Consider the following 25145-nt stretch of genomic DNA (forward strand, 5'->3'; position numbering starts at 1 on the left):
TTTATGGCATATGGGCTAGGGTTGGTAGGTCTAATTGTTAGGTTGATTGAATAGGGATAACTAAAGCCTAGATTGTGATGGCCAAAATTAGATGACCCTTGAATGGGAGGTCCACCATAAACACTGTTATGAACTTGAGGTTGTCAAAAAAATGGTGTGGTACAATAGGGAAAGGCTTGGGAGAAGGTGTTTTGTAGGTCATGTCAAATTGAAAGTAGCAACGGTCTGTTATGAACCAAAGCGAGTTCTACCCCGTCCCCAGAAAGACACATTAGAATGTGGACGATATTGAGGTAGGTCATGAGAGTCTTCAAAAGGTTGAAAAGGCGGAGGAGACAAAATTATAGCAATATTAGCAGAAGCACTAACTTAGGTCAGTAGAGCTAGTCGTCGAGTTTTTGCATCAAGGAGAATCATTGTGATAGTATGTAGGTCGCAAGGTTTTTAAGGAGAAACAGTTATCACAGTGACCACAGAATCATACTCGAGAAAAAGGCCATTAAGGATGGTCGTAATATGCTTTCTTTCAGAGATTGTTTCACCACAACTAGCCAGGTTGTCACTGACCATATTTATATTCATAAATAAAATACTTCATGGGTAGTTCTCATTTCGTTGAGAATGGAGCAACTGGCAGTAGTGCATCAACTTAGCTATAGATTTGCTGTTGAACAACTAATCAAGAACATTCCATATATCACGGGCAGAATCGTAGCCAATCAGGTGAGGAAGAATACCAGCTCTGACTGATGATAATAACCAAGAGGCCAAAAGTGTTGTCTTGTTGTTCATACAACTCAAATTCTGGATTCTCTGATGTGGTCCCGTCATCGTTGGTGAGATATTAAGTTGGTGGAAGATATGAACAATCAATATAGCGTTGAAGCTTATGATTTTTCAGTGTTAAAAGAACTTGTTGCTTCCAAAGTAAATAGTTTGTGTCATCAATAACAATATTAATGCGTTTGGTGGAAAAAGTCTTACTCTCCGGTGAGTTTAGATCAACAACAGTAGAACTTTGAGTAAGAGGATTCACAATATTAGGAGGTGGCGGATCTATTTCCATAAAGATAGTTGCAACAACAGAAAAGAAACATGGCTCTGATACCAAGTTAGAAACCAAGTATAATAAGAATAATACAACACAACCAAAGGAGATAGCTTCAATTTCAATTAAGCAGTCTGTTTTGTTCAATAGCAAAGGTAGCAGATTTATACATAAGTTGGTGATAAAGAGGACAAAGTTGGTTAGTTGAAATAACAAATTCTAAAGCTAATCAATTCTACAACTCAGTAAAAATGATGAGTTATCCTTTCTCAAATCTCATCAGGTGCAATTCTAAGATATGCTAATGGCATGTGTGGAAACCATAATTGTGAATCAAACTTTTTAAAATTAACTCTCAATGTTACAAATAAAAACAAAATTACAAAAAAAAGAAGATCAAATTATATAATGTATAATTATTGAGGATTAAACTTTTAAGAATCAATACTAAAGTGACACATGTATAAATATTGAAGGTTAAAATTCTAATTATGTCAATTTTAAAACTACCAAGTTATCTTTTCGTTAGTAATTTAACAGTTGATGACCAAAAAGAAATAATCAAATAGTTGAGTGATGAAAAATAAACTTTCTAGTAGTTAGGTGACTACAAGTATAATTTACTCAAATTAAAAAGTAAATGCTTATTTAAGTCTAGTTATAATGTATTAAATACAAACCATTAAAAAATTAAACAATCTATTTATCTCGATTTTTAATAATAGGAGTATCTACTTCAAAATTTTCTGCTTACAAGATAATACTTTAGTTATAGGGGATAGGATGAAAAAAAAATCTAGGTAAAGATGAACTGGATTTTAAATTTGCCACTACCAAATTACAAAAACACATTTTAATCGGAAAAAAAAAATAGTGCAGAAGAAGGATAAGAAGAAGAAAAAAAAAAGGGTGGCCAGAGAAACAGTGTTTTATCCACAGTGGATAAACATGCTCTCATTTGGACCAACAAAGCTAAATAATTTGACCCAAAAAAAGCAGTGTTAAAAATTGAAAAATTTAATAATGGCAGCTCCAGCAACCCAATATCCATAACATCTGGCTAAGGCTATAATAATTGTCAGAAAAAGACCATAAACAATTTGTCCTTTTCCTTTAAGATCTTACAATAGCTGCAATCGTTGGATCTTTTGGGGCCACATGCTTTACTTGTGGTTACCATTTCACTTCCCAATTCCCTTGCCCATTTGCTCATCTCTCTCGCACATTTAAACCCAACTTTTGTGCGTCGCTTGTCTCTCTCTTTGTTTCAACCTGTGAAAATCAGTTTGCTTTCAACAGGTCAGTATTAACCCTTTTTTTTTCTTTGTATTCTTGGTTTGATTGTTTATGTTTAGTTCATTTTAGTCCATTTATGGCTGTTTTATACTTTTTTTCTTGGTGGGTTTTCATTGTTTTATAATTTTCTACCCTTTTTGGTAAAACAAAGTTCATTTTTGCAGTGAATTTGTGGGCTTCTCTATGTGTTTGTGTGTTTTTATTGCTTGATGACAATAGTTGGAACTGAATTATTAGAGAATTAAAATTAATTGTTTCTGATCTATTGATTGCTTCATTCAATCTTCGTCTTGAGCTGTTGGGACATTTGCCAAATGATACAATTACAGTATTCCCGGTACAAGTAACATAAAGGCCCTAATAGTTATATTGTATTTTGTCCCTTCTACTTAAAAAATGACAAATTAGATCAAATAGTAAATTGATTTTTACATGATTGACGGAATAACATAAAGTGAAAAGTGACATATAATGTGTATCTTGTATTGACATGGAACAATTTTTAACAATATAAATGGACGGAAGTTTTAACAGCAGGGTTAGTTTACTCTTTGATTGAACAAACATGGAATAATTTGTTCATTTTTTTAGTAGAGAAGACAAAATGCAATCTGAGTACTAGTACAAGCGCATTTATGGTACTTTTACTAATAGGAAAACATGCATTTAAGCACCTTGAATCTATATCTTCATGATTATTACAATACCAATGGTGTCAATTGAGCTAATGCTGAATAGACTATTTAAAGATTATTTTTGTGTGGCCTTGATTTAGATTTTGTGTTTTGCCTAGAGCTTTGAGCTGTTCAAAGGGTGTTTCATTGGTGGTGGGCTTATTTTCATTGTTGATCCCTTCCATGGCATTTACTTCAAGCAAGGTCCCAAATGGGTCAGTTGTGACTAAGACTATTGGTAACACTAACCATCGTGGTAAAATCTATCCTATAACTCGAGGGTTTGATCGTCGGAGACTGAGAAATACAGGTCTTTTGATGGCGAAGTTGAGGTTTCCAAACGAACGTTTGGGAAACATATATGAAAAAACTGGTGGTTTCGGTGTCACTCGAGGATCTTCCTTGATATGCTTGTCCTCAAGAACTCAAAAGTCTGAAACTGATTGCTCGGATGCATCTAGGTAAGATCATAATTCTCGATGCTTGAACATAGTGATGCTTTTTCGAGTTCATCTTGAACTTATTGTATGGTACTGTTTCGAGCCAGTGCACAGATTGCCGAAGACGAAGTCGGTCATTCAAGCATGCATGGGAGAACCATACATTCAAGTCCCGGCTTGGCTGAAGCTTGTAGATTCGCTTGTAATGATGCAAAGTTTGTAAATGAAAGGGCTCGTAACGACATTGTTTTGCTTTCTCGGTATTAAGCAATCCCTAATATCTGTTGAAATAGCTTGGCGTGATAATCATATGTCGGTATAATATTTGTGGTCATACGGTAGCTTATTGTTGTGCTATTGTCCTGTTTTCTTCAGTGGAATAATGAGGTTGGATGCTCGTGCTCGTCAGGATGTCGCTATTCTCGGGTCAGGATTTCTTAAACTCGATGGTAAGCTCTTAATGAATTAGTGCACGAAATGCATTTAGCTAACATTTTAACCAAGATGGACTATGCTATGTAGCTAGGGCAAGAGAAGATACAGAAAAAATTGACCGAGGTGTGAAGAAAAAGGCCGAACGTCTTCACCATATTGCCACTGTATGTGTATTTAGTTAGTAAATTCCTTTTTCGTGGAATTAAGACGGATATCACAGTATCCTTGGATCTAATGTTGTAAAGAACCTTGTATCTTTTTAGATCTTAAAAGCCAAGGCTGAATCTAGATTGAAAAAGGCCGCTGATAAACATTGGAGTGACGGTGCATTAGAGGTACTTTTCAAATTGTATCTTAATGTCTCGAAAAATATAGTATTCCACTTATAGCAATAAAATATATGAGGTGTTTCCATCCAGGCTGATCTGCGCCGTGCCGATTTCCGTGCTAAGCAACGTGCTATGGAGGATGCTCTAATGGCTTTGGAGGTGAGGTTCGATCTTATAGGATTATATCTGAAATCCTGTATTTGCGACGGAGAATGTAATCTATTCTACATTTGTATGCGTTTGTTGGTTGTGTGCAGTTTGTGAAAAACATTCATGACATGATGGTGAGCAAGGGGTACAAATTGTAAGTTCCCTGCATCGAATGATTATCGAGCGCTAAAGTGTTAAATTTTGACCCTTTTTTGTTTGTGTATGTCTTATCCAGCCCATTGCGATGGGAAAAAGGTTCACTATCAGCTAATGATTTGATGCTCGAGAAAAACGGGAAGACTCTCGATTTCTTTAATGGTGAAGTGTCTACCGATCGCATTAGTGCTATTCAGGTCCTTTTGTGAATTGCTCTTTTCCTATTGTTTCCTTTACTAGTTGCATTTTCACAACATCGAAAACCATTTATGTTCGTGACATATAGGAAGCTTACTGGAGTATAGCATCCGCACTTTCCGAAGCCGATGGAATCGACTACACCGACCCCGAAGAGGTCCAAAACTAAGTATTCGTATTCATATTTCCTCGTCTGGTGATTTGAGCAAAGCTTTATCGTTTGTTTATTTACTCGCTCTTTCCTTTCTGAATCAGCTCGAGTTGTTAGTAATGACACTTATAGATCTCGATGCCATGGATGGTAAGAGCAGTGTATCGTTGTTGCAAGAGTGTTCAAGTTCCCCCGATGTCAATACGAGGTACGCCCTTATAATTTTTTATTTAGGGAACGTTTGGTGCTTTCCCATGTTATGTAATCTTCTTCACCTTTCGTATTGGTACAGACAAGCATTGGCTAATGCACTAGCAGCGGCTCCATCTATGTGGACACTCGGAAACGCCGGCATGGGCGCATTACAGGTACCTTTTGGCTTATTTTTTAAACTGTAAATTACACTAGGAGTTAGGCAACTATCAGTAAATTTCATTTTTAGTTACCCAACAATGAAAAGCTACAAAATTGTCACTCCACTATTCAATTTTGTCTTTTCTTGTCACCAGCCTGCTAACGGTAGCAGCTTTTAAAATTGACATAATAGCAATTTTACCCTTCAACATTTATACATTGTGTCAATTTAATCTTGGTTTTAAAAAAAATCTAAACATTTACATGTGTATAATTTGATCTTTTTGCTGTTTTGCTTTATTTTGTGACCCTTTCACCTAAAAAGCTAAAAAAATAAAATTATCAACTAAATTTGATTGAATATATAAAAAAATGGAAACAACCAAAAATCTAATATGATAAATTTCATATTGTTTTCATTCTTTTAAAATTAACCTTCAATATTACAAAGAAAAACAAAACTATAAAAAGAAAATCGAATTACACAATTTGGAAATGTTGAAAGTTAAACTTTTTTTTAGAATTAAGACTAAATTGCTATAATTTATAAATATTGAGGGATTAAAGTTGCTATTATATCAATTTTAAAAGTTGTCCCAAAAAACAAAATTGTTACTGTTTTCTTCTTCTTTGATGTAGAGGCTGGCAGAAGACGACAACCCGGCGATTGCGGCGGCAGCATCGAAAGCGATTTACGAACTAAAGAAACAATGGGAAATAGAAGAAGGGGATAGCTGGAGGTTTATGATGAATATGAAGCCATCGGAGGACATAGATGGAGATGATGAAGATAACTAATTAAGAAGAAATAATTTTAAAAAGAAAGTGGAAATTCATACTGTAGATATCTACACATACGGTTTTTAACTAATTGCAGGCAAGTGATGGATCCATATGATGTTTGATGTTAGATTTCATTACTTCCTGAAGAAGTAAAAACCATTAGAATTTGTGTTGGAAGTTTATGTAAGAACAGACGTCTTTTTCTTAATGAAAATCTTATTTATTTCGATTAAATTTGAAGTTGAGTTTGTCGAATTTCAGAATAAGGTAATGGTATTGGAGAGATTATAAAGATCCTGCTATGTAAAGGTATTGAGCCTCTTATAGGGTTGTAATTGAGCTTAGAAATTTAGGGCTTGTGAATGATTATTCAAATTTGAAACTTTAGTTTTAAAAATGAAGGGCTCAATAAGTTGGAGTTCAAATTCAACTTGATATTATCAAATCGAGCTCGAATTCTTTTACTTCCTAAATAATTTGATTACTCAATAAATATAGATTCAAATCTCCTCTCTTTAATTCAATCTAAAAAGAATCAATTTTAATGAGTATTATGTTTCATTTGATAAAATATATAAATTTAAAACTATCATTAAATATGTCATATCGTTCATATTTATTATCTATCTATTTTAGATATGGGACCGCAATTTTCTTTTTTCCCCAATTAATCACCATCTCTTTTCTAATTTCTAATTATATTCTTTTTCCATTTAATTTCACTGTTTATTTCGAAGATTAAAAATAATTTAATTTAATTTAAAATAATTAAACTTTTTAAGGTAAAATGTGCTAAGAGTTAAATTACAATTTGTTCTCTTTATATAAAAATGGATAATGTAATCTATGTACGTCAGATCAAAGAAAAAATTGATTGTTTCTGTTAAAAATTTTATTCATTTGTACGGTTAAAAACTAGTGTGACTAACAAAGTAGCCATACAGTGACAAATGACGTGCCATATATACCTTATACTGAAGTATGAGAATCAACTTTTTAATAGTAGAAAACTATAAATAAATTAATTTACCTATTTTTTGAATAAAAGATATAAAATACAATTTAACTATTAATGCAGAACTTTCAGATAATTTTACCAACTTTTTAACTTAAAACACAGACCAATTTTAGAAATTTTTTCATTTTTTCCCTCCACTTTGTTGTTAAAAATATTAAAAACCAACTTGCAAAACGACATCATTTTTAAACCGTTCGATCATCATCTATCAAACAAATCCTATCCGTTCATTTCTTTCCAAAAATAAAAAATTACAACTTTACTTATTTATTTTGGCAAAGTGATGAAAGAGTAGTAAAGCTCAAATCTTTATCTTTATTTTTTGTTCTCTCTGAAAAATTTCTAAAATTTTGAAGCTTCGTTGAAGGAATTATCGTCTTTTTTTTTTCATTTTTTCTTTGATTTTTTTGGGGTTTTTTGAGGTGCAAATAGCAAAAGCAGCAAAATTAATGGCTACTGAAGAGGTCAATAAGCCTCCTTCACTTCCTTCATACCCACAGGTACATACATCTACTCTCACTCAACAGTTTTTTATATTTTGTTTCTTAAATTTTTAACCATGATAAAAAAAATTATCTTTAATTTTCGTTTTTTTAGTGTTTTTTTTTTTAATTTGATGAAAGTTTACTCTTTTTTTTTAAAGAAAATGAAAGAAACCCGTTTTATACAACCGCCTTGTTAGATTTTGATCTATTTTGGTCCTTATTTGTTCTTCTTTTACTAACTTTAGATTACTATACTTTTTTTGTTTGTTTATAAACTGTCATATTTAATATATATATTCATTTTCTTTGCATGAATTTCTTTGTTTTTCACTGATTATTTTTCTGATTTCTTGTGTTAAAAAAATGGGTTTTGTTGTGTTTTTTAATTTGTAGTTTTACTTTGAAATTTTGATTTTTTTTTAGCATAAAATGGTTAGCTTTGTATCTTAAAACTGATATAAATCTTAATGTTTTTTTTGTTCATGCAGCTGATTATGAACGCCATTGAAGCATTGAACGACAAGAATGGTTCTAACAAGACATCAATATCCAAATACATTGAATCCAAGTATGGAGATTTGCCTGCTGGTCATACTACTCTCCTTTCACACCACCTTAATCGTATGAAACAAACAGGGGAACTTGTCTTCTTGAAAAACAATTACATGAAAGCTGACCCTAATGCACCACCTAAACGTGGTCGTGGTAGGCCACCTAAACCCAAGGTTCCATTACCACCAGGTGTGGTTTTAACCCCTGCTAGGCCTAGAGGTCGACCTCCAAAAGACCCCAATGCTCCCATTACTTCTTCAAAACCGGGGACCGGGAAACCACGCGGTAGGCCACGGAAAATGGCTCGACCGGAAGGTGGAATAACCGGGAATTCAACGTTAATTTCGACCGGTTCCGGAAGGCCTCGGGGTCGTCCTCCTAAGGTGAAGACTTCACCATTGACTGAAGTGAGTGTTGGACATTAAGAAGAGTGTGTTTTTATGAGTGGTGATTACTGTTTGACTATTTAGAACTTTGCATGGTGCTTGTTAGCTTTGTCTATTGTGTGTGTGTGTTGTAGGATTAGTTGTAGTTTGTTCCACTTGTTATTGAGGATGATGATGATGATGATGTGATGATTAGTGTTTAATGATGATTAGTGTTGTTGGGTTGTTTCAACTTTTGTCTTCGAAACCTTGTACATGTTGGCTTTTGACCGAAGTCCTGGTCTTGGTTTATTGATCCTGTTATGTCTGGTCGTCTTTGTCAATAAAGAGCAAAAACATCCTTTTTGGCCCACATTCCATTGATTAGTAACAATCACTGGTTGTCAGTGGTTCTTTCTTTCATCTGGGTCAAAATTTCAAACTGAACTGATCATACTAGGTAGGTATCTATGAGATTGATTGATTTTTAATAGTAAAAATTGATGAAATTTTAAATAAAATTAGATTGTTTTTAAATTAGAGATTGATTTGTCTATTTTTTAACAGAGAAAACAAAATATAATTTAACTTTTCGTATAGGAATTTTCATGATACTTTTGCTATACTTTAATTCTACCAAAACCTTGCATGATTTATTTACAACAGCTTAGCTAAAGGAAACAATTAAAGTTTTCAATGTGGAATTTCTAATTTCTACATTCGAAGTACATAATTGGTCCGGTATAAGAAAGTGATACCGGGTTTTTTAAGGTTGTCAAAATAGGGAGCTTCCTGGTCGACTTGTATGTGAAACCCAACATGCTATAATTCTTCCACCTGGATAGAAAATCCACACTCGCATCGCTTTGTTCGAATTGAGTTCTCTGCGTCGAAACTTTCGTTTTTGGTTAAAAAGACGTGTTCGTGGCCTACCTCTAGTGCTACCAATGAAGTGGTATGCGTGGTATCTTGGTTATTTGCTTTCCGATGGGCTGTAGGTTGCTTATTGTCGTTGCTGCTTTGAACTGGAGTTTTGGTCTCAATATTTTTATCTTGGATGTTTCTGGATGGTTGTGATGACGAACTGTCTCGGTAATAGCTGTTCAACTTTTGTCTGGTTATGACGGATGAGAGAAGTTGATACCATCTTGAGATAGCTTGTGCTTCGGTTCGTTTCTTCTCTTCGGCCGCTCTTCTTTCTTCTTCTTCGGCATAGGCCTAAGAGAAAAAGGGAGCAAGCAGAACTTTTAGTTGGGGATCGAGTTTGGAATTTAGCAAGTTTGATGTGGTTACCTCTAATATTGCATCCTTGAACTCTGTACAGACCACAATTCCATCATAGACGGGAACAGCACGACCATTTCTAAACTCAAAACCAACCATAGCCGGTGCATAATCAATTTCCAGCCTCTTGGCAACAACAAATACCCTTGGCAACCTTATGTGAACGGTCCCTGGCGGAAGGCACTTCTCGGACCATACATCAACTTGTCCACGCTCGTTCTAGAATCAAACAACAAGATCCATTGTTAGAACAAGAGGAAAGCTTCACGTTACATATCCAAGCACCCTAGAAATCCGATCACGGAAATATAGCAGTTAGCAATCACCTTTGGCACAATTCCATTAACAGCACGAGGGAGAAGAAGTGGCTCGAGCTGCCACTTCCCGTAAAGTTCAATAGTTTCTTTAGAATCAATTTCATCACAAACATCTTTGGAAACTCGAGCTTTCTTTAGTTTTGTAGATTGTTCCAATACCTGAGGACAATCAATTGCGAATCGTGATTTAACTGAAATAACAAAATTAAACTATCAGAAAGTTTACGTAGGGGCAGTTACAACCATAGATTCAGACCTTTACGGGAGTCTCGGTGCCTTTGATCTGCAGTCCTTCGCGCAACCATCTTTCTCGTGTCTTGAGAGTTTGCACACAAGAGCGAGGATATACCGGATAACCGGAGCAGAAACCGAGAATAGGACCTTTTGGATGTAGAATCTGATACTTTGTAAGCCACCTTTCAAGTGCATACAATGCATGGTTTTTATAGGCCTGTAAAAATCGGACAAAAGTTAAAAAAGAAAGATCAAGAATTGCATTGATTGGACCAACTGATCACTATACCTGCTGATTAGTGGGAAGGGGCTCGGTTAATGCCCGAGTTTCCAGTTCCATATCTTCAAGAGAGTTCCTGGTGGCAACAAAAGAGTCCTTCACAGAAGATTCAACTTCGATCTTACTACCATACTCTTTGGAAGCTTCTTGACCCGACTTCTCGGGTAAGATAACATGGTCCAAACTACTATTTTCACCTGGATGTTCAGATACTTTAATCGTACCCCCCGTTCCTCCTGACTCTAACTGCCTCAAAGGTGCTAATATGGAATCCCACCAAGTTGAATTAACTCGTTTCGGTGCTATTTTGTACCACTTCATGCAATACCTGTACGATAAATGCATCATAAGAATGTTCAAAACTGGATCTCTTAAAAATGTCACATACATCATACGAATGTTAAAAACAAACACATGTGATCAGCAAAGAATTGAAACCTGCGGGTCACATCTTTAGCACCATGACCTGCAAAAGCAACTACATATCTCAACGATGTTTTGCATGCAGCAGCTGCGTCTTCTACTTTCTGTTCTCCATCTATAATCGCATTCACAGCATCAACATGCACCCATTTCCCGGTCAAGTTCTCCCCATCACAGTACACTTCTGCCCAAAACAATGGTGATCCTACTTTTCTTGACCCAAGTGCAGTAGAAAATCCTTGGAAACAAGAAGCAGATTCTACTCTTTCGATCCTTTTCCATCTTTTCATAGGAATAGATGCTTCTAATGAGTTATTACCATCGGATGAGTCGTGAATGTTTTCATGAGTCTCAACACTAGTAGCAGAAATAGCCATTGCCAACTGCATCTCAAACTCGAGATCCCCTTTCCTCTTCAACCCTTGAGAATTTTTAGGAACACATTGTCGAGATGTATCCGGTTGCACCTGACAGGTTGATTTTCCATCAGTCGATTCTTTAACAGAAGTAGAGTCCCTGGATTGAGCATCGTTGCTCGTTGAGCAGCCACCTTTACTTTTGCGTGAACTTATGCCATGATCATCTTTCTCGTTGCATGGGGATGTTTGAACTGGAGATGGAGCAATAGAAGCTCTTTTTAGGTTATCCACCATTAGTGTTGAAGTACTGAATATCCCTCCACTCACTCTTTCTGCCACTTGGTTTGAAGGTTCATATGTATCAGCCTTGGGTTTTAAGGAGGTAACATCCAAAATGGACACAAACCTGAAAGAGTTCGGACGAAAAAAAACCATCACTTGAAACAACTTTACAAATGACTGCACGACAACATAGAAAAGAACACACCATCTAAGACCAAAGAGACGCATTTGAGCTAAATAAAACAACAAAGTTTGATAGTGACATCATACCGTGCTGTAAACTTCAAAGCTCTAAATAATGCCACCGATAAAGCTGCAATCTACAAGAAAACAACCTGTGAGTACTAGTCAACATAGCTCACGTAAGGGTCACTTATGTGACATGTAGCACATAGATCTATCATAAATTGGCCAGTCTATAGTATCTCCAGAAACAAGGTTAATATCATCAGGCAATTCAGTTCCATCATGCATAAATAAAACGAGACACTACAACATACAACAAAACCAACAAGATCAGAAAGATAGGTAACTCTTTATCCACACTTTCTTACCTACAATGACAAATAATAAAGAAATTCAACCCATGTCATCTCTTGGATTATAGTACAAGATATCATGAAACTACCTCTTCTGGAGTTCCCTCATGAGTTTCAAGAGCTGTAGCCAAAGCAGTACGAAATGATCTTTCCGCACGAGCTAAGTTTCTCACATGAAAGTTATCATGGAACTGCGAGTTTTATATCAGTCTCAACTAAATCACATAAATAGCGAATTACATAAGTAATCTCTAGACACAACTCAAAACACACGTACCCAAGTAACGAGAGGAGTCAAAGCGTTTGCAGTGATATTCGAGACTTCCGATATCTTCAATAAGTGTGTAGGTAGAAGAGAAAGTAATGAAGCCTGTAAAGGTGATCAGATATTTTTAGAAATAGTAATCTGTTACGCACACAATCGTCTCGGGGGCATAATACAAGACATAGAAAAATCAACCTGAATAAGAGAATCATCACAGGCATTGTCTATTAATCTGCCCCTCGCAAGTAAACAAAGCAAGTGAACCTTATGGACAAGTTCAGCCAATTCCTATAAGGAAAAGCAGAAATATTTTGAGTTCAAAAGAGAACTGTCATCTAATAAGTCATTACAAGAAACGCAATTCACCTTGTCTTCAGCAGATGCTCGACGAACAGGCTTCCGTCCTCCAGTTGAACCTGATGGTTCATCAAATTCAATAGTTAACCCCTTCATCCGTTCATTTGGAGAACGGCCTACAGGATCTGATTTAAGAATCGGACCATCTTCCCAATCTGAATCATTCATTTCTTCACTATCATCGAGAAGAGTATCTTTATGACAATCATCACCCGGTGAAGCATTGTGTGCATCCATTGAATGTACAACTTCTTGTTCCTTTGCTTGAGAATTTTCTATGGCATCTTTATGACAATCTTCAACCGTTGAAGCATTGCACACATCCATTGAATGTACAACTTCTTGTTCCTTTGCTTGAGAATTTTCTATGGCATCTCTATGACAACCTTCAACCGTTGAAGCATTGCACACATCCATTGTATGTACAACTTCTTGATCATTTGTTTTTAGATCGTTTTCCAGGGAAAATCCATCTTGTTCCTTCTTCCCTGAAGAGCTGAGTCTACTGGATCGTCTTAGAAATTTGTTCACTCCCTCCTGTGATTTCCTAGCAAGTGTTCCTATATTCAAAAACTCTTCTTTAGTTTCCATCAACCCTCTATGACCCAAAATAAACATATACATATACATTTACGTGCACATACATATAATTGAACAAACCAGCATCATGAATTGACTGATTCACATGCAGCCTTCCTTTTAATAAAACTCACTACAAATGTATCAAATGATAACACTCATTAAGCTCAAAAATTCTAATTTCCCAATATTTTTATTGACAAACTAGCACCAGAAATAAACAGCTAATAATAAATTAATTAAACTAAAAGGTCCCTAATTTTCGTTTCCAATCACCATAAACATTTCAATACATCTAAATTCTCTACCTTTCCTAAACAACAGTAAAATTCAAAAAACGCTTTAAACTCAGTTACCTCCCTACAAAAGTAAACCCATTTCCCATCTTAATTTGTATAACAACATGAAACATTTTATGATAACCAAAAGATGGGTCTTTTTTTTTTTAAAAAAATTTGGGAAAACAAACAAATACCCAAATAAGTGAACATAAGAAGCTTGAAATTTTATATAAATAAAATTGAAAAGAATAAAGAATAAATTTTACCAGAAGATTGGGTTTGGATTTTAGACTTGTCTCTGTTTCTCATTTTTTTTCTTGTATTGAGAATTTAAAAAGAAAAAAAAAAGAGAAAAACAGAAGAGAACAGGGAAAAGAGGAGTCCCGCGAAAAAACCTGTCCACAGAGTTTTGTTTTTAGGGGGTTTTGGGTGATATGCTACATGCAGGGGTATTTACTGTACTATACGGACGCAATTAGACGAATCGGAGTGAAAATCGGTTCCGCTCGATAAATCTCACCCCACTTAATCCGAAATTAATTTATTTGTAAAAAATTATTTAAATGTAATTATAAAAATATGAAGAGATTCATTTATAGGCGTAAAAACAAAAATAATTTTACACATTTCCGTAATTATTTATATGATTGTCATGTAAATTTTCAAACTAATTTGATATTTCTATCATATTGATTTAAATACTTCATATATTACTATATATTTAACTATTGAATTTTTTACATAAAATAAATGGTTAAAATTTTAAATTTACATTAAATTTGACATGCATAATCGACCGTGAAATATAATGGTTAGATTATTAAAATATTAATCAAGTGCTTAAAACTACTTTAATTTTACACTCTTCCCTAAAACTATTATTATTTTTAAAGTATTAAATTAACTATTTATCTCAATTTAACCCGAATATTTTAAAAATTCTAATTAATGTCAACATAAATATTAAATCAAATGTCTCTAAACAATTATTCAAATTATAAATTAAAAATAAAGTCTAAATGAAATTTTAAAGTACCAATATTATATCTATTAGGGTCCTTGTATTTTCTATCATCTATTTCTTTTCCAAGGCATCAAAATTAAGCAAATTTACATGTGTTTATAACTTAACTCACATGATTTAGATATACTTTAACTTAAATTTGAGTTGGCAATTATTTCTCGAGTTAATGGTAAAGCTATTGAAAAGATATGATCCAATTGATACTATATGAATACTTTAAGAATTGGATTAATAACTTCTAAAAACAAAATAGTAAACTACCTCCACCATCGTTAAATTAAATTATTAATAAGTTTACATTTTAGCCACTCAATTTTAAAAGTTACAAAATGTTCGATAAACTATTTGAAAGTTTTCATTTAAATTACTAGACTGTTGTTAAGTTTCTTTTTTTTTTGAAAATTATTTTACAGTGATCACCTTGTTACTTTTCAAAGTTAAGTAATCAAAATGTAATCTTACTAATAATTTAATGACCTCGAGTGCAATTTACCCAAAAACAACAGCATGAAAGGATAAGAGAGTCACCTCCACCGTCTTCCCTACAACTATTGCTTCTTCCCATTTCACTTTTCCCCATTTTTGCCTTTACAAATCCATAACTTAAAGCTCTCATCTGCAAATATATATACATATATACATATATATATGTATGTACATTTATGTATATATTTGCAGGTATAGTTTGAAGAAATGATAGCATTAAGACCAGTTCTAGTTCCATACACTTCACAAACCTTACTCACCAGCCATGGAAAACCCACCTTGATGATGAAACACAGAAATGAAATGTCTGAAAAAAAGCTTGTCTACAAGAACAGAAGGGTTGGAATCTTGGTAATAACAACAATGGCTGCTTCTTTTTCTTCTTCTTTAAATAATATTGCTTGTGGACTTGACTTGAGAATGGTGGCACCAGACCAAACAATTGAAGAAGCAAAAAATGGGATTCAAAATCATGCAAAGGGTTTATTACAAGTGAAGGACTTGATTGAATTAAAAGCATGGCGTGAAGCTCAAAAGGAATTAAGGAAGAGTTCGTCATTGTTGAAACAAGATATTTATACTATTATTCAAGCGAAACCTGGAAATGAAAGGCAAAATCTTAGGAAATTGTATTTTAATCTTTTTAATAGTGTTAGTAAGGTAAAATTGTGTTTTTCCCAATGTAAATTTTCTTTTTCTATTTTAATCCTTTTGATTTTGATTGGTTTTTTGAAAATTTTGCAGTTGGATTATGCAGCAAGGGATGAAGATGAATCTAAAGTTTTGCAGTGTTACGATAAGATTGTTTTGGCTCTCAATGAAATTTTGTCAGAACTATGATCAAGTTTAGGTTAAATTGTGTTATTAGTCCCTTTTCTTTATTTTGATCAATTTTAGTCATTGTACTTCTTGAGTTGGTCAATTTTAGTACAAGTACTTTTTCAAATTTTGAAACCTTAGTTTTAACCCAAATGGTAACATTTAAATCTACTTGATTAAATTCGATTACTGGTCTATAATTATAGATTTAGTCTATATTCTCTAATAGAATAATACTTTTTAAAATTGAAAATTTCAATTTAAACGCAAATTATATGAAAATATCAAACACATAAAATTCTAAAAATAACTGAGCTTAAGTTAATTAATTATTAAAATTTTAAAGTTCGAGTAAAAGTAACTAAATTAAAGTATAAAATTAACCTTTATAGTATTTTAGTATTTTTATAATTCAAGCTTTTTTATGTTCGTGAGGATGCAAGTATCTTTAAATGATAATATCCTACGAGGCAATGTGCTAGCCATATGTAGAAACTAACTTTATTTATGAAGGGCAACATGTACAGTTCTTTTTCTGTATAAACCCAGTTGTGAATGTAAACATTCAACTACAACTACAGGTAATCAAAACCGATAAATTACAGTAAAGGGTGAATAATCAGAATAACCCCATTCCATATTTGTTCCTTCTAAAACTAAACGTTCGGTCTTGGACTCCTCCTATACCCTAGGATCTGATCACCTCGACCATCTGAAATATAATGTGCACATTATGCTCCGGAAATAGTAACTTCGATGAACAACCGAAATCAAGGTGGCCCTGTCACTCCGGGGAAGAGTTCCGATATTTTGTTGAATACATCCATAACCTGAAATACGTAAACATATCTTATAAAACGAATTATATCGAGAGAGACAATCAAGAACCAGAAAATGGCAGCAAAGACTAAATAATAATATGATATTTTTGCAATGCTCAAATTAATTGGAACTTCTTATAAACATGGACAACATAAAATGTGAATAAAAAGGCCTAGATTACCTCCTTGTCATTTTGGTATTTTGCAATGCTCAGTGGGTTTTGTGAACACTATAAAAGCAGCAAATGGAAAAGACGTTAATTCTAACGAAATGCCATCGACCAAGATTATTAACAATTCATCAATAATAAACCAGATAACATACATCCATGATAGCTGCTTGAACTCTAGGATTTTGAAATGCCATAGCAACTTCAGGATTGGCCATGATTTTGGATATTACTTCTTCAGGTGTAAGGCCAATCTGGTCTGCAAATTGGAAAGGAAGAGATTAAAACTTCTATTCAAGTAATAGACCATATTCGAGCATGAGAGAATAACAGTGAAACTATCATGGAGGCCCCTATATTGGGAGTTAGATTGTATTTTGTCCCCTCTACTCAAAAAATGGGCAAATTAATCTCTATAGGTTAGATCAAAGAATAAACTGGTCATTGTATTAAAAATTTCATCCATTTCTAATGTTAAAAACTGGACATTGTACGTCAGCACGAGTACACATGACACGTCATGTATCACAGTTTTTAACAGTACAAATGGATGAAACTTTTAACAAAAAGAACCAATTTGCTCTTTGAATTAACGTAAAAGAACTAATTTGCCCATTTTTTGTGCAAGAGCAAAATACAACCTAACTCCTAGTATGGGGCTCTATGGTACTTTTACCTCTAATAACTATATATATCTCACATATAAAGAATAAAAAAAGTTATAACATGTGCCGAGCAATTAATACATTATCTTCGAGCATTTGAACAATAAATGGTTCACTTACCGAATTGCTGCTTCACCTCAGGACTGTTGAGATCAAAGTTTTTCAAGGAATCCATCATCCTATTGTCCCATTCGGAACTTCCACCCATATTATTTCTAATTAAGAAAAAATCAGACATGCATATAAGCATGTGAACGGATTCTTTTGGAGGCAATTCTTATAACTCTAAATCAAGAGAAAGACAAGCTGATAAAAAATAATCAAATGCAGAAGTCGGAACAAAGCTTACAGCATGTCTTGCAGTTGTTGACGGTATTGAGGATTTTGTAGCATCCCTGCAAAAGGTATGCGTAACAGAAAGACAATTGATATGTACATACTAAAAATCTATCCCTTAATATAACAAGCATACAGGCACCAAATCCATTAGCATGGACTTACATTTAAATGTCTCGGGGTTCCTCATTTCTTCTGGCAAATATCTGTATATGAATAAATAAATGATTATATTTCCTTAAGAGTAATAAATAGCACAGGTTGCACTAAAAAAAAGAAAAAGAAAATGTCGAGGAAAAGAGGCTTATATTACGGATAAACCATCTTCTGCACCGTTGGATCTTCCAACATTTTCTCTAAAGCATCCACAGATAAACCCGGACCTGCTTTTCCTGCAAATGTAACAAAATGCTTTATTAAATATTACGGAGAGAGTACAAAGAAACTAGAAAGCACTCCCAAAATATGCACATGCATTATTAAATTATATGTATAGCACAATCAAGTAGCTTTAAGCAGTTACTTAATCCTACACTGCTCGGTGCCTACTATTAATGTTTCTTTTATTTTATCATACATAGCATAACTCAATTTATTTTATCCCCCATTGTTATACAATTTATTGATCTGTAACATGTTGAGAAAACACATTTTTCCCTTTTTGCTCAAGTCATCATGTTATTACTTATTACCTCCATAGTCCTAGTAAAATTTTTAGAAATGGTTAAATAACTGTTTGGGGCCTGAACATTTTTTTTTGGGTCCAAGGAAGGCCCTAAACTTGGCAATTGTTCCAACATTGGGACTTAAACTTTTTTTGTCCAAGTTAGTCCTTGAACATGGCAATTGTTTCCATATTGGGGCCTAAACTTGACAATTGTTCTCACATTGGAACTTGAACTTTAGGGTTTTCAAGGAAATATCAAGGACTAACTTGGACAAATAAAAGTTCAAGCCCCAATGTGAAAATAATTGTCAAGTTCAGGGTCTAACTTGGGCAAAAAGAGTTCAGGCCCCAATGTGGAAACAATTGCCAAGTTTAGGGCCTAATTTGGACAAAAAACAAGTCCACACCCTAAAATGAAATAGTTGCCAAGTTTAAGCCCCAAAAAGTGATTTAACCCTTTTAGAAAATGGGAAAACAAGAAGAGATAAAAGTGTTGTGATTGACCCAAAAATCTCCCTGTTCTTCATCCTTCCTTATAGACTGTTATTACGACGACTACAAACCAAAATGCATCACACTTTCATTTCAAATTATCATTTGATCAGAATTCAATTGGCTCCTGACATACCAGTTGACTGATAACCACCAAAAGCACTGGTATCCTGCTTTGATGCAGCTCCATTATCAGAGACCTTCAGACATCATTCAAAATTTTAATTTTCCACAATAGATGCTTTGAAATTACAGAAATTAATCAAAACTACGACAGTCTCATAGCAAGAGCTTAATGAAAAACTTACATCCTTGGGAATTTGAGCATTGTTTGATGAACTTGTCTCAGCCACATCTTCAAAAGCACTCTTCTGCACAGTTTCTTCTGGAGAAACATCTACAAAAGCTGCAAACAGAACTTTGAATCAGTCTCGAAACAATCTCAAGAAAAACATTAGCAATTAGAATGAATTGGGTGGTTTATTTGAAGCAGAAAATTTCGTTGATACTAGACCTCAGTTTTGTTAGTTTTATAATTGTTTCATGTACATGAATGGACCATATAATGTTCCATTTTACCGCAAAAAGGGAAGAGTTGCACATTATAAAATATCATGTGGCAACAATAAAAGTTCTATTTTACCATATTTCTTTGGTTCTGCTTTTTCTGTTTCACTTTTTCCTTTGGTTGATGGATCAATCACCGGGGCTGCTTCAACTTTTGTTGCAGGTACATCAACCGTAACGCTAGTTTTTTGAGAAGAAGATGGAGAAGGGGATGTGACAGGTCCTGGTGACGGAGGTGTTGGAAAAGGAAACGGGGATCCCGAAGGAAAAGCAGCATTGGCAAATTGGTTATTTTGTGTATTCATTTGGCCCATCATAGTTTTGAAAGCTTGCTGCATTGCATATTTCTGAATAACCGAAAGTTAGATATCATAAATCAATGAAATAAAAGAGCTATTCAACAACCTGCTCCATTGAGTGTCAAAGTTTAAGCCATTTGCATCATCTTAAGCACATAAAGAGATATCAAGGCACGACTTAGTAACAACTCGATGGCCATGAAAGAGATATGTAACAAACCGTGATAGGCTTTCATTATATTTATGACAGCCAAGAAACTTACTATAGCACAAAATTTATGTATCACGCCATTGAAGGGCTCTTAGAGTCAAGCCATAACACAAAATTTAAGTCACAACTTATACAACTAGCTCTTTACTTGCCGGATTGTATTCTACATCTTGAATCCATAATTTAAAAACAACTTTGTTCTCGACAACAACCACCATGCCAATTTTCATTGCTTCATACGCAATTCTACTTCCAAAACTATAACATAAGACTTGATTATACAACTTATAGGCAAAACGATACAACCATACCTCATATGAGAAAAAACCCTCACCTTTAAGCTTGAAGCTACCTGTCATTTCAATTAACTTCATTATGATATATACAAAAGAAAAGCGCGAGCACACACACACATTTCCATTATTAATAAAATAACATTAAAAGTACCACTCGGAAAGGGGAAAAAAAAGGGATTATGCTCACCCATGTAAAGAGTGCTGAGAGCCCAACACCTACTCCAATCCAGAAAAGCGGCGACCCTCTGTGAAATACAAACATTATGTTCACAAAACATAAACACACCCGCAAATATATTCGACTTATCATTACTTTCTCTTAGCTTTCAAGTACAAGTAAATAGATTATCATTATTTCAATAAAAATTAGTTTAACTGTTAAAGTTTGATATAAATTCAAATATGGTAGTTTCATATACGAGAAAAACAATATAGCATTCCATTATCCATGAAAATGATTAAAAATGGATAAATGACTAAAATGAAACAAACAATCCTCATAAAGACTACTACTTTTTTTAAGTCCAAAATGTAAAGTACATTTTTTTTTTCCATTTTCAAAAGCAGAAATTAACAAAAATTTACATTTGAGAGGACGGCGGTGGCACAGTTGGATAAGGGTTAACTCCAACTGATGAAGTTTGTTGATTACTTGAAGAAGAAATGCTCGCAAACCTTTCGTCTATAGATTTTCTGAAAACTGCATTAACCCCCAAAAAAAAAGATCAAATTTTTACCATAAGAAAAAAAACAAAAAAAGAGAGGGAAAATTAGAAAAATACCAATTTGGGGAAGACGTCGTGGAGGAGTAGAGTGGGCGGAGCTGGAGATTCGGGAACAGCGAGGGGTAATCTTGGAAGATGGAAAAGTGAAGATTTTGGTAGGGGTTTTCAGAGCGTTATTGTACGGTAAAAGATTAAGCTTTGGAGGTGAAGAAGACGATGAAACTAATGCCATATTCATATTTTCCATTGAATTTAACAAAACCCCAATTGAAATAAATGGGAGCTGAAGAGTGTGAGGAGAGTGAGAAAGGGGGGACGAAGAACACAATGGGATAAACGACGCCGGAAAATGTTATATGTTTTATATTCGTACCCTAAACTAAAGTTTTGTTACTTTAGGTGGTGTTTGTTTGTTTGGATAACTGGTCTCGGAATAGGATCTTGCTATCCCCACCTTCGAGTGGTCTCAGTTTCAAAATAGAATCGATGATGAAATGAGTTAGATTGTTAATTGAATAAATTATTAGAAACGTACAAAAATTAGATTAATCGTCAATTTATATATTCAACCGATTCATGAGACAGTCAATCCAATCCTAATTTTATACCAATACCTTAATCAATTTTCATTCCCAATCAATTCAATTCAATTGATTAGTATAATTCTAAACATCTAATTATCATTTTATTAGATTGACATTTCGAAAAACTAAATAATTACTGAGACCAATTTAATTAAAAACAATTTATAAGTATATACATATCACTTTTTAATGACAAATTGGTGTTTTAATATTTGATCTAAATTATTTTAGATCAAATTATATTTATAATCTTTTATTGTATTTAAATTTAAGATTAAGCGTTTAAAATTCAAAAGCTCAAAAAGTATAAAGTTGATAAAAATCGATCATTCAATATAACTATTTAATTATATCAAGGATAAAAACAATAAAATTAAAAAATCAATTTACAAACGTAACCTCACTCCCAACTTTTAACCCTAACACTGTGTTTGGTTCAATGTATTAGGTAATCCATTACTGACCGATTACGCGCCTATTACATTACGCCCCTAATCCGGCGTTTGGTTCATTGTAATAGGTATTACGCTGTAATACAATCCCGACCTAATCCCCAAATTCCACCTTTTCTAATCCCTTCCCAAATCGAGTAATAGGTATTACGTCCGCTTCCCTCCCAACTCTCTATTTTACCCTCCCTCCCTACCCGACCCTCTCCTCTTACATCCCAAATCGCAATCGACGGAGGCCGGAACCCGACTCTGAATCCGCCTCCTCCTCGCACATTCCTAAAACCAGAAGACAAATTCAATTTGGGCTACATCATCTACTTCACTTTGGGCGTTGGCTTTCTCCTCCCATGGAATAGCTTCATCACTGCCGTCGATTTAGGATGTTCATGAGCGATATCGTCATGAGTCCCATTCAAGTCATTGGGCGCTTTAATGAACGTTTTTGTTATCTCTTGCATCATGCAAAGCACGTGTGGTCATGGATGATGAGCTAAATATATTACCAATTTCATCTCATATAAAATCAATAACCCAGTTCCGATTAATGAGGTATCTATCGACTTCTTTATTGAGTATGGGTCGATTGGAAATGTTCGGTGTTTTGTCTTGTGTATCATGATTCTAGAAACTATAAACATTTTTTGTAGTCTTTGTAGGAAACTTTAATTTAACCTTTTGTTTACAACCACATTTTCCAACATTCAATAGAAAAGTTACAGAGAATGTGAGTCCGTAGAAATCTTTGAAATAACTTTCTTTGGCAACCACATTTCATCAACATAAGTTAGGAAAGTCACTTGGGAATGTGAAGGCATTTTATGCACAGTAATTTTTTTCGACTCGATTGGCAAAAGGACCACGAAGGGTTGTCGAATCTGGCGGGACTGAAGAATTTAAAACAAGAACTAAGTGAGGATTTTCTGTTGGTCCTTTGATAAAGAAGTGTTGTACCTTTGGATCGTAGGAAGCTGTATCTCCTTTACTATTTTCGCATGTGGCTAACAAATTTGGCTAACTTTTGCTGGAATATTTGATGGGTATATTTTTTTCTAGGGAAAAGTGTTGTTACATTTCTTGATGCAATTTTGGACAAGAGCTGCTTGACAGTTTGCTTTTGCTTTTGCTTTCGTGGTCGTGGGAAATCACAAGACTTTTCGGCTTAGCGTCATTGGTGCTATTCTTCTTTGGGTAAGATGAATTTATGTTATGAAAATCTTTTACCTTTTATATAATTTCCTTTTCTTGTTTCCATTTCATCTTTGTTCAATCTAATGAGAGAACTTATTCTAATAGGTACTTAAAGGAGTCATTAGTACTTGAAAGTTGCCTTGATTCGCCAGGTATGTAATAAAGCTCTTGATGACACTATGAACTCTGAATCTTGAACCACTTGTAACATTTTTCCTCTACCACACATGGTCTATGGCTATGCTTTTTATATGGTGTAATAGAAATTAAACCATAGTTACTATTAGTACCCATGTGGTCGGTAGTTTCACTTGAATATTCCTGGATACAAAATTCATTTCTTTCATTTTTTATCTTTTGTATTGAATCATATTATATGAAGAATTGTGCTGCTTCCTCGTCTAATGAAATTTTAATTTGTCAAATTGTTGGTTTTTGCGCAGGGGTCCTTGTTTCAATGCTAAGGATCCTAACCAAAGCTGTATTTCCACAATGTGCTGATGGCTTGAGAAAGAGTGCCTACCTTTACTTTTTTACTAGCATTGTGTTTATGGTCATATGCATAGTCTTGTACAATGTGGCACACAAACTTCCGATTATGCAAGACTATGAGGAGTTAAAGGTGAGGTCATTAAGGAGGAAAAAGAGAAAAGTCCCATGACCGGGCCTGTTTGGAGAGCAACCTTGTAGAATATAGTAGGAACAGTCAAGTGGTATGGATTTAGGATCGTCCTCATATATGTTGTGACTTTATCAATATTTCGGGATACATCACGGAGGATGTGCACTCATTGGTTCTCAAGGATGGTATCTGGTCCTCCTTATAACGAGCTACAATGTGTTTGACTGGTTGGCAAATCGTTGACTATAGTCTATCTCCTTGAAAATGCAAAGGTTGCTATTTCCGCTTGTGTTGTGAGGTTCTTGTTCTTTCCTCTCTTCATAGGTTGCTTGCGGCCCTCGGCTCTTCCGAACGAGTTTCGGCCTCGTTCTTGACTTGCCTTCTAAGTCTAACTAATGGCTACTTGACAAGTGTGTTAATGATCATGGCTCCCAAATCATCCGGATACAACACGCAGAGACTTCGGCATTGTTATGGTGTTGTTTCTAGTAGTTGGTCCGCATCGGGATCGATCATAGCTTGGTTCGGGTCATCGATCATCGACCAAGATCTCTCCAACAGTGGCGCTATGAATTTGTGCTAATGATGTTTTACCTTTGTAAAGTTTATCTAAAAGCCGTTGTTTGTAGCAGTGTTTTCTTCAAATTGTATGATGAATACTGTGCCTGAAGTGTGCATATCTGCTTTCAATGTATGCCTGTATCTTAAAAACATGAAAAAGAAAAAATGGAAACATTTGGCTATTATCTGCTTTTAGTCTAGTTTGCTTCCATTGGATGTTGCAGCAAATATAGTTATAGAGTTTAAATAGGAAAATTGGAGTGAGCTACGGTATTGAATTTCTATGATGTTGCAAGCAAATATAGTTATAATATATTTAATAATAATTATGTTAATTTATATTTTACAAGATTATCATATATTATGATTTGAGCAAATTCATATAAGAATATTAATTATTAAGAATTTTATTAAATTATATATTTTAATTAAAATATATTTAATAATAATTATGTTTAAATATGATTAAATTATTTATCATTGATATTAATAATCTTATTAAAATTTAAATAACAATAACAATAAT

General features: G+C 34.1%; 5 protein-coding genes and 1 pseudogene across 7 annotated transcripts; 4 read left to right on the forward strand and 2 right to left on the reverse strand.

Moving 5' to 3' along the window:
- The first annotated feature begins 2171 nt into the window (after positions 1 to 2171).
- On the forward strand, positions 2172 to 6248 carry LOC105789240 (senescence-associated protein AAF, chlorolplastic). 3 transcript variants are annotated; one of them, XM_012616551.2, is made up of 13 exons: positions 2172 to 2347; positions 3120 to 3479; positions 3566 to 3718; positions 3834 to 3907; positions 3981 to 4057; positions 4157 to 4228; positions 4313 to 4381; positions 4480 to 4526; positions 4608 to 4725; positions 4815 to 4883; positions 4982 to 5085; positions 5170 to 5245; positions 5871 to 6248. In XM_012616551.2, the coding sequence occupies exons 2-13, from the start codon at positions 3202 to 3204 to the stop codon at positions 6027 to 6029; spliced, it is 1296 nt and encodes a 431-aa protein (XP_012472005.1). In that variant the 5' UTR covers positions 2172 to 2347; positions 3120 to 3201; the 3' UTR covers positions 6030 to 6248. The 3 variants fall into 3 exon arrangements, with proteins under 3 accessions (XP_012472005.1, XP_012471997.1, XP_052489611.1); XM_012616543.2 differs by having other exon boundaries at positions 2182 to 2347; positions 3138 to 3479; XM_052633651.1 differs by lacking the exon at positions 2172 to 2347 and having other exon boundaries at positions 3331 to 3479; positions 3573 to 3718.
- A 1058-nt stretch (positions 6249 to 7306) lies between these two features.
- LOC105789238 (HMG-Y-related protein A) lies at positions 7307 to 8807 on the forward strand. The gene is made up of 2 exons (XM_012616529.2): positions 7307 to 7532; positions 8006 to 8807. The coding sequence occupies exons 1-2, from the start codon at positions 7482 to 7484 to the stop codon at positions 8492 to 8494; spliced, it is 540 nt and encodes a 179-aa protein (XP_012471983.1). The 5' UTR covers positions 7307 to 7481; the 3' UTR covers positions 8495 to 8807.
- Positions 8808 to 9023: 216 nt separating this feature from the next.
- On the reverse strand, positions 9024 to 14067 carry LOC105789225 (DNA repair protein RAD4). Its single transcript, XM_012616508.2, has 12 exons — positions 13901 to 14067; positions 12784 to 13334; positions 12613 to 12705; positions 12430 to 12522; positions 12242 to 12343; positions 11884 to 11933; positions 10988 to 11737; positions 10559 to 10877; positions 10292 to 10486; positions 10045 to 10194; positions 9728 to 9937; positions 9024 to 9652 (listed from the first exon to the last, which is right to left on the reverse strand). The coding sequence occupies exons 1-12, from the start codon at positions 13941 to 13943 to the stop codon at positions 9257 to 9259; spliced, it is 2952 nt and encodes a 983-aa protein (XP_012471962.1). The 5' UTR covers positions 13944 to 14067; the 3' UTR covers positions 9024 to 9256.
- A 1148-nt stretch (positions 14068 to 15215) lies between these two features.
- LOC105789218 (psbQ-like protein 3, chloroplastic) lies at positions 15216 to 16144 on the forward strand. Its single transcript, XM_012616496.2, has 2 exons — positions 15216 to 15804; positions 15889 to 16144. The coding sequence occupies exons 1-2, from the start codon at positions 15352 to 15354 to the stop codon at positions 15982 to 15984; spliced, it is 549 nt and encodes a 182-aa protein (XP_012471950.1). The 5' UTR covers positions 15216 to 15351; the 3' UTR covers positions 15985 to 16144.
- Positions 16145 to 16450: 306 nt separating this feature from the next.
- Positions 16451 to 21555, reverse strand: LOC105789207 (protein TIC 40, chloroplastic). Its single transcript, XM_012616489.2, has 14 exons — positions 21270 to 21555; positions 21073 to 21187; positions 20675 to 20732; positions 20526 to 20543; positions 19758 to 20028; positions 19423 to 19520; positions 19251 to 19314; positions 18269 to 18347; positions 18121 to 18161; positions 17969 to 18014; positions 17740 to 17834; positions 17110 to 17213; positions 16967 to 17014; positions 16451 to 16793 (listed from the first exon to the last, which is right to left on the reverse strand). The coding sequence occupies exons 1-14, from the start codon at positions 21457 to 21459 to the stop codon at positions 16734 to 16736; spliced, it is 1287 nt and encodes a 428-aa protein (XP_012471943.1). The 5' UTR covers positions 21460 to 21555; the 3' UTR covers positions 16451 to 16733.
- Positions 21556 to 22792: 1237 nt separating this feature from the next.
- LOC105789190 (equilibrative nucleotide transporter 1-like) lies at positions 22793 to 24641 on the forward strand (annotated as a pseudogene).
- The last annotated feature ends 504 nt before the right edge of the window (positions 24642 to 25145 follow it).

This window comes from Gossypium raimondii, chromosome 7, assembly GCF_025698545.1.
Source record: "Gossypium raimondii isolate GPD5lz chromosome 7, ASM2569854v1, whole genome shotgun sequence".
Classification (NCBI taxonomy): Eukaryota; Viridiplantae; Streptophyta; class Magnoliopsida; order Malvales; family Malvaceae; genus Gossypium; species Gossypium raimondii.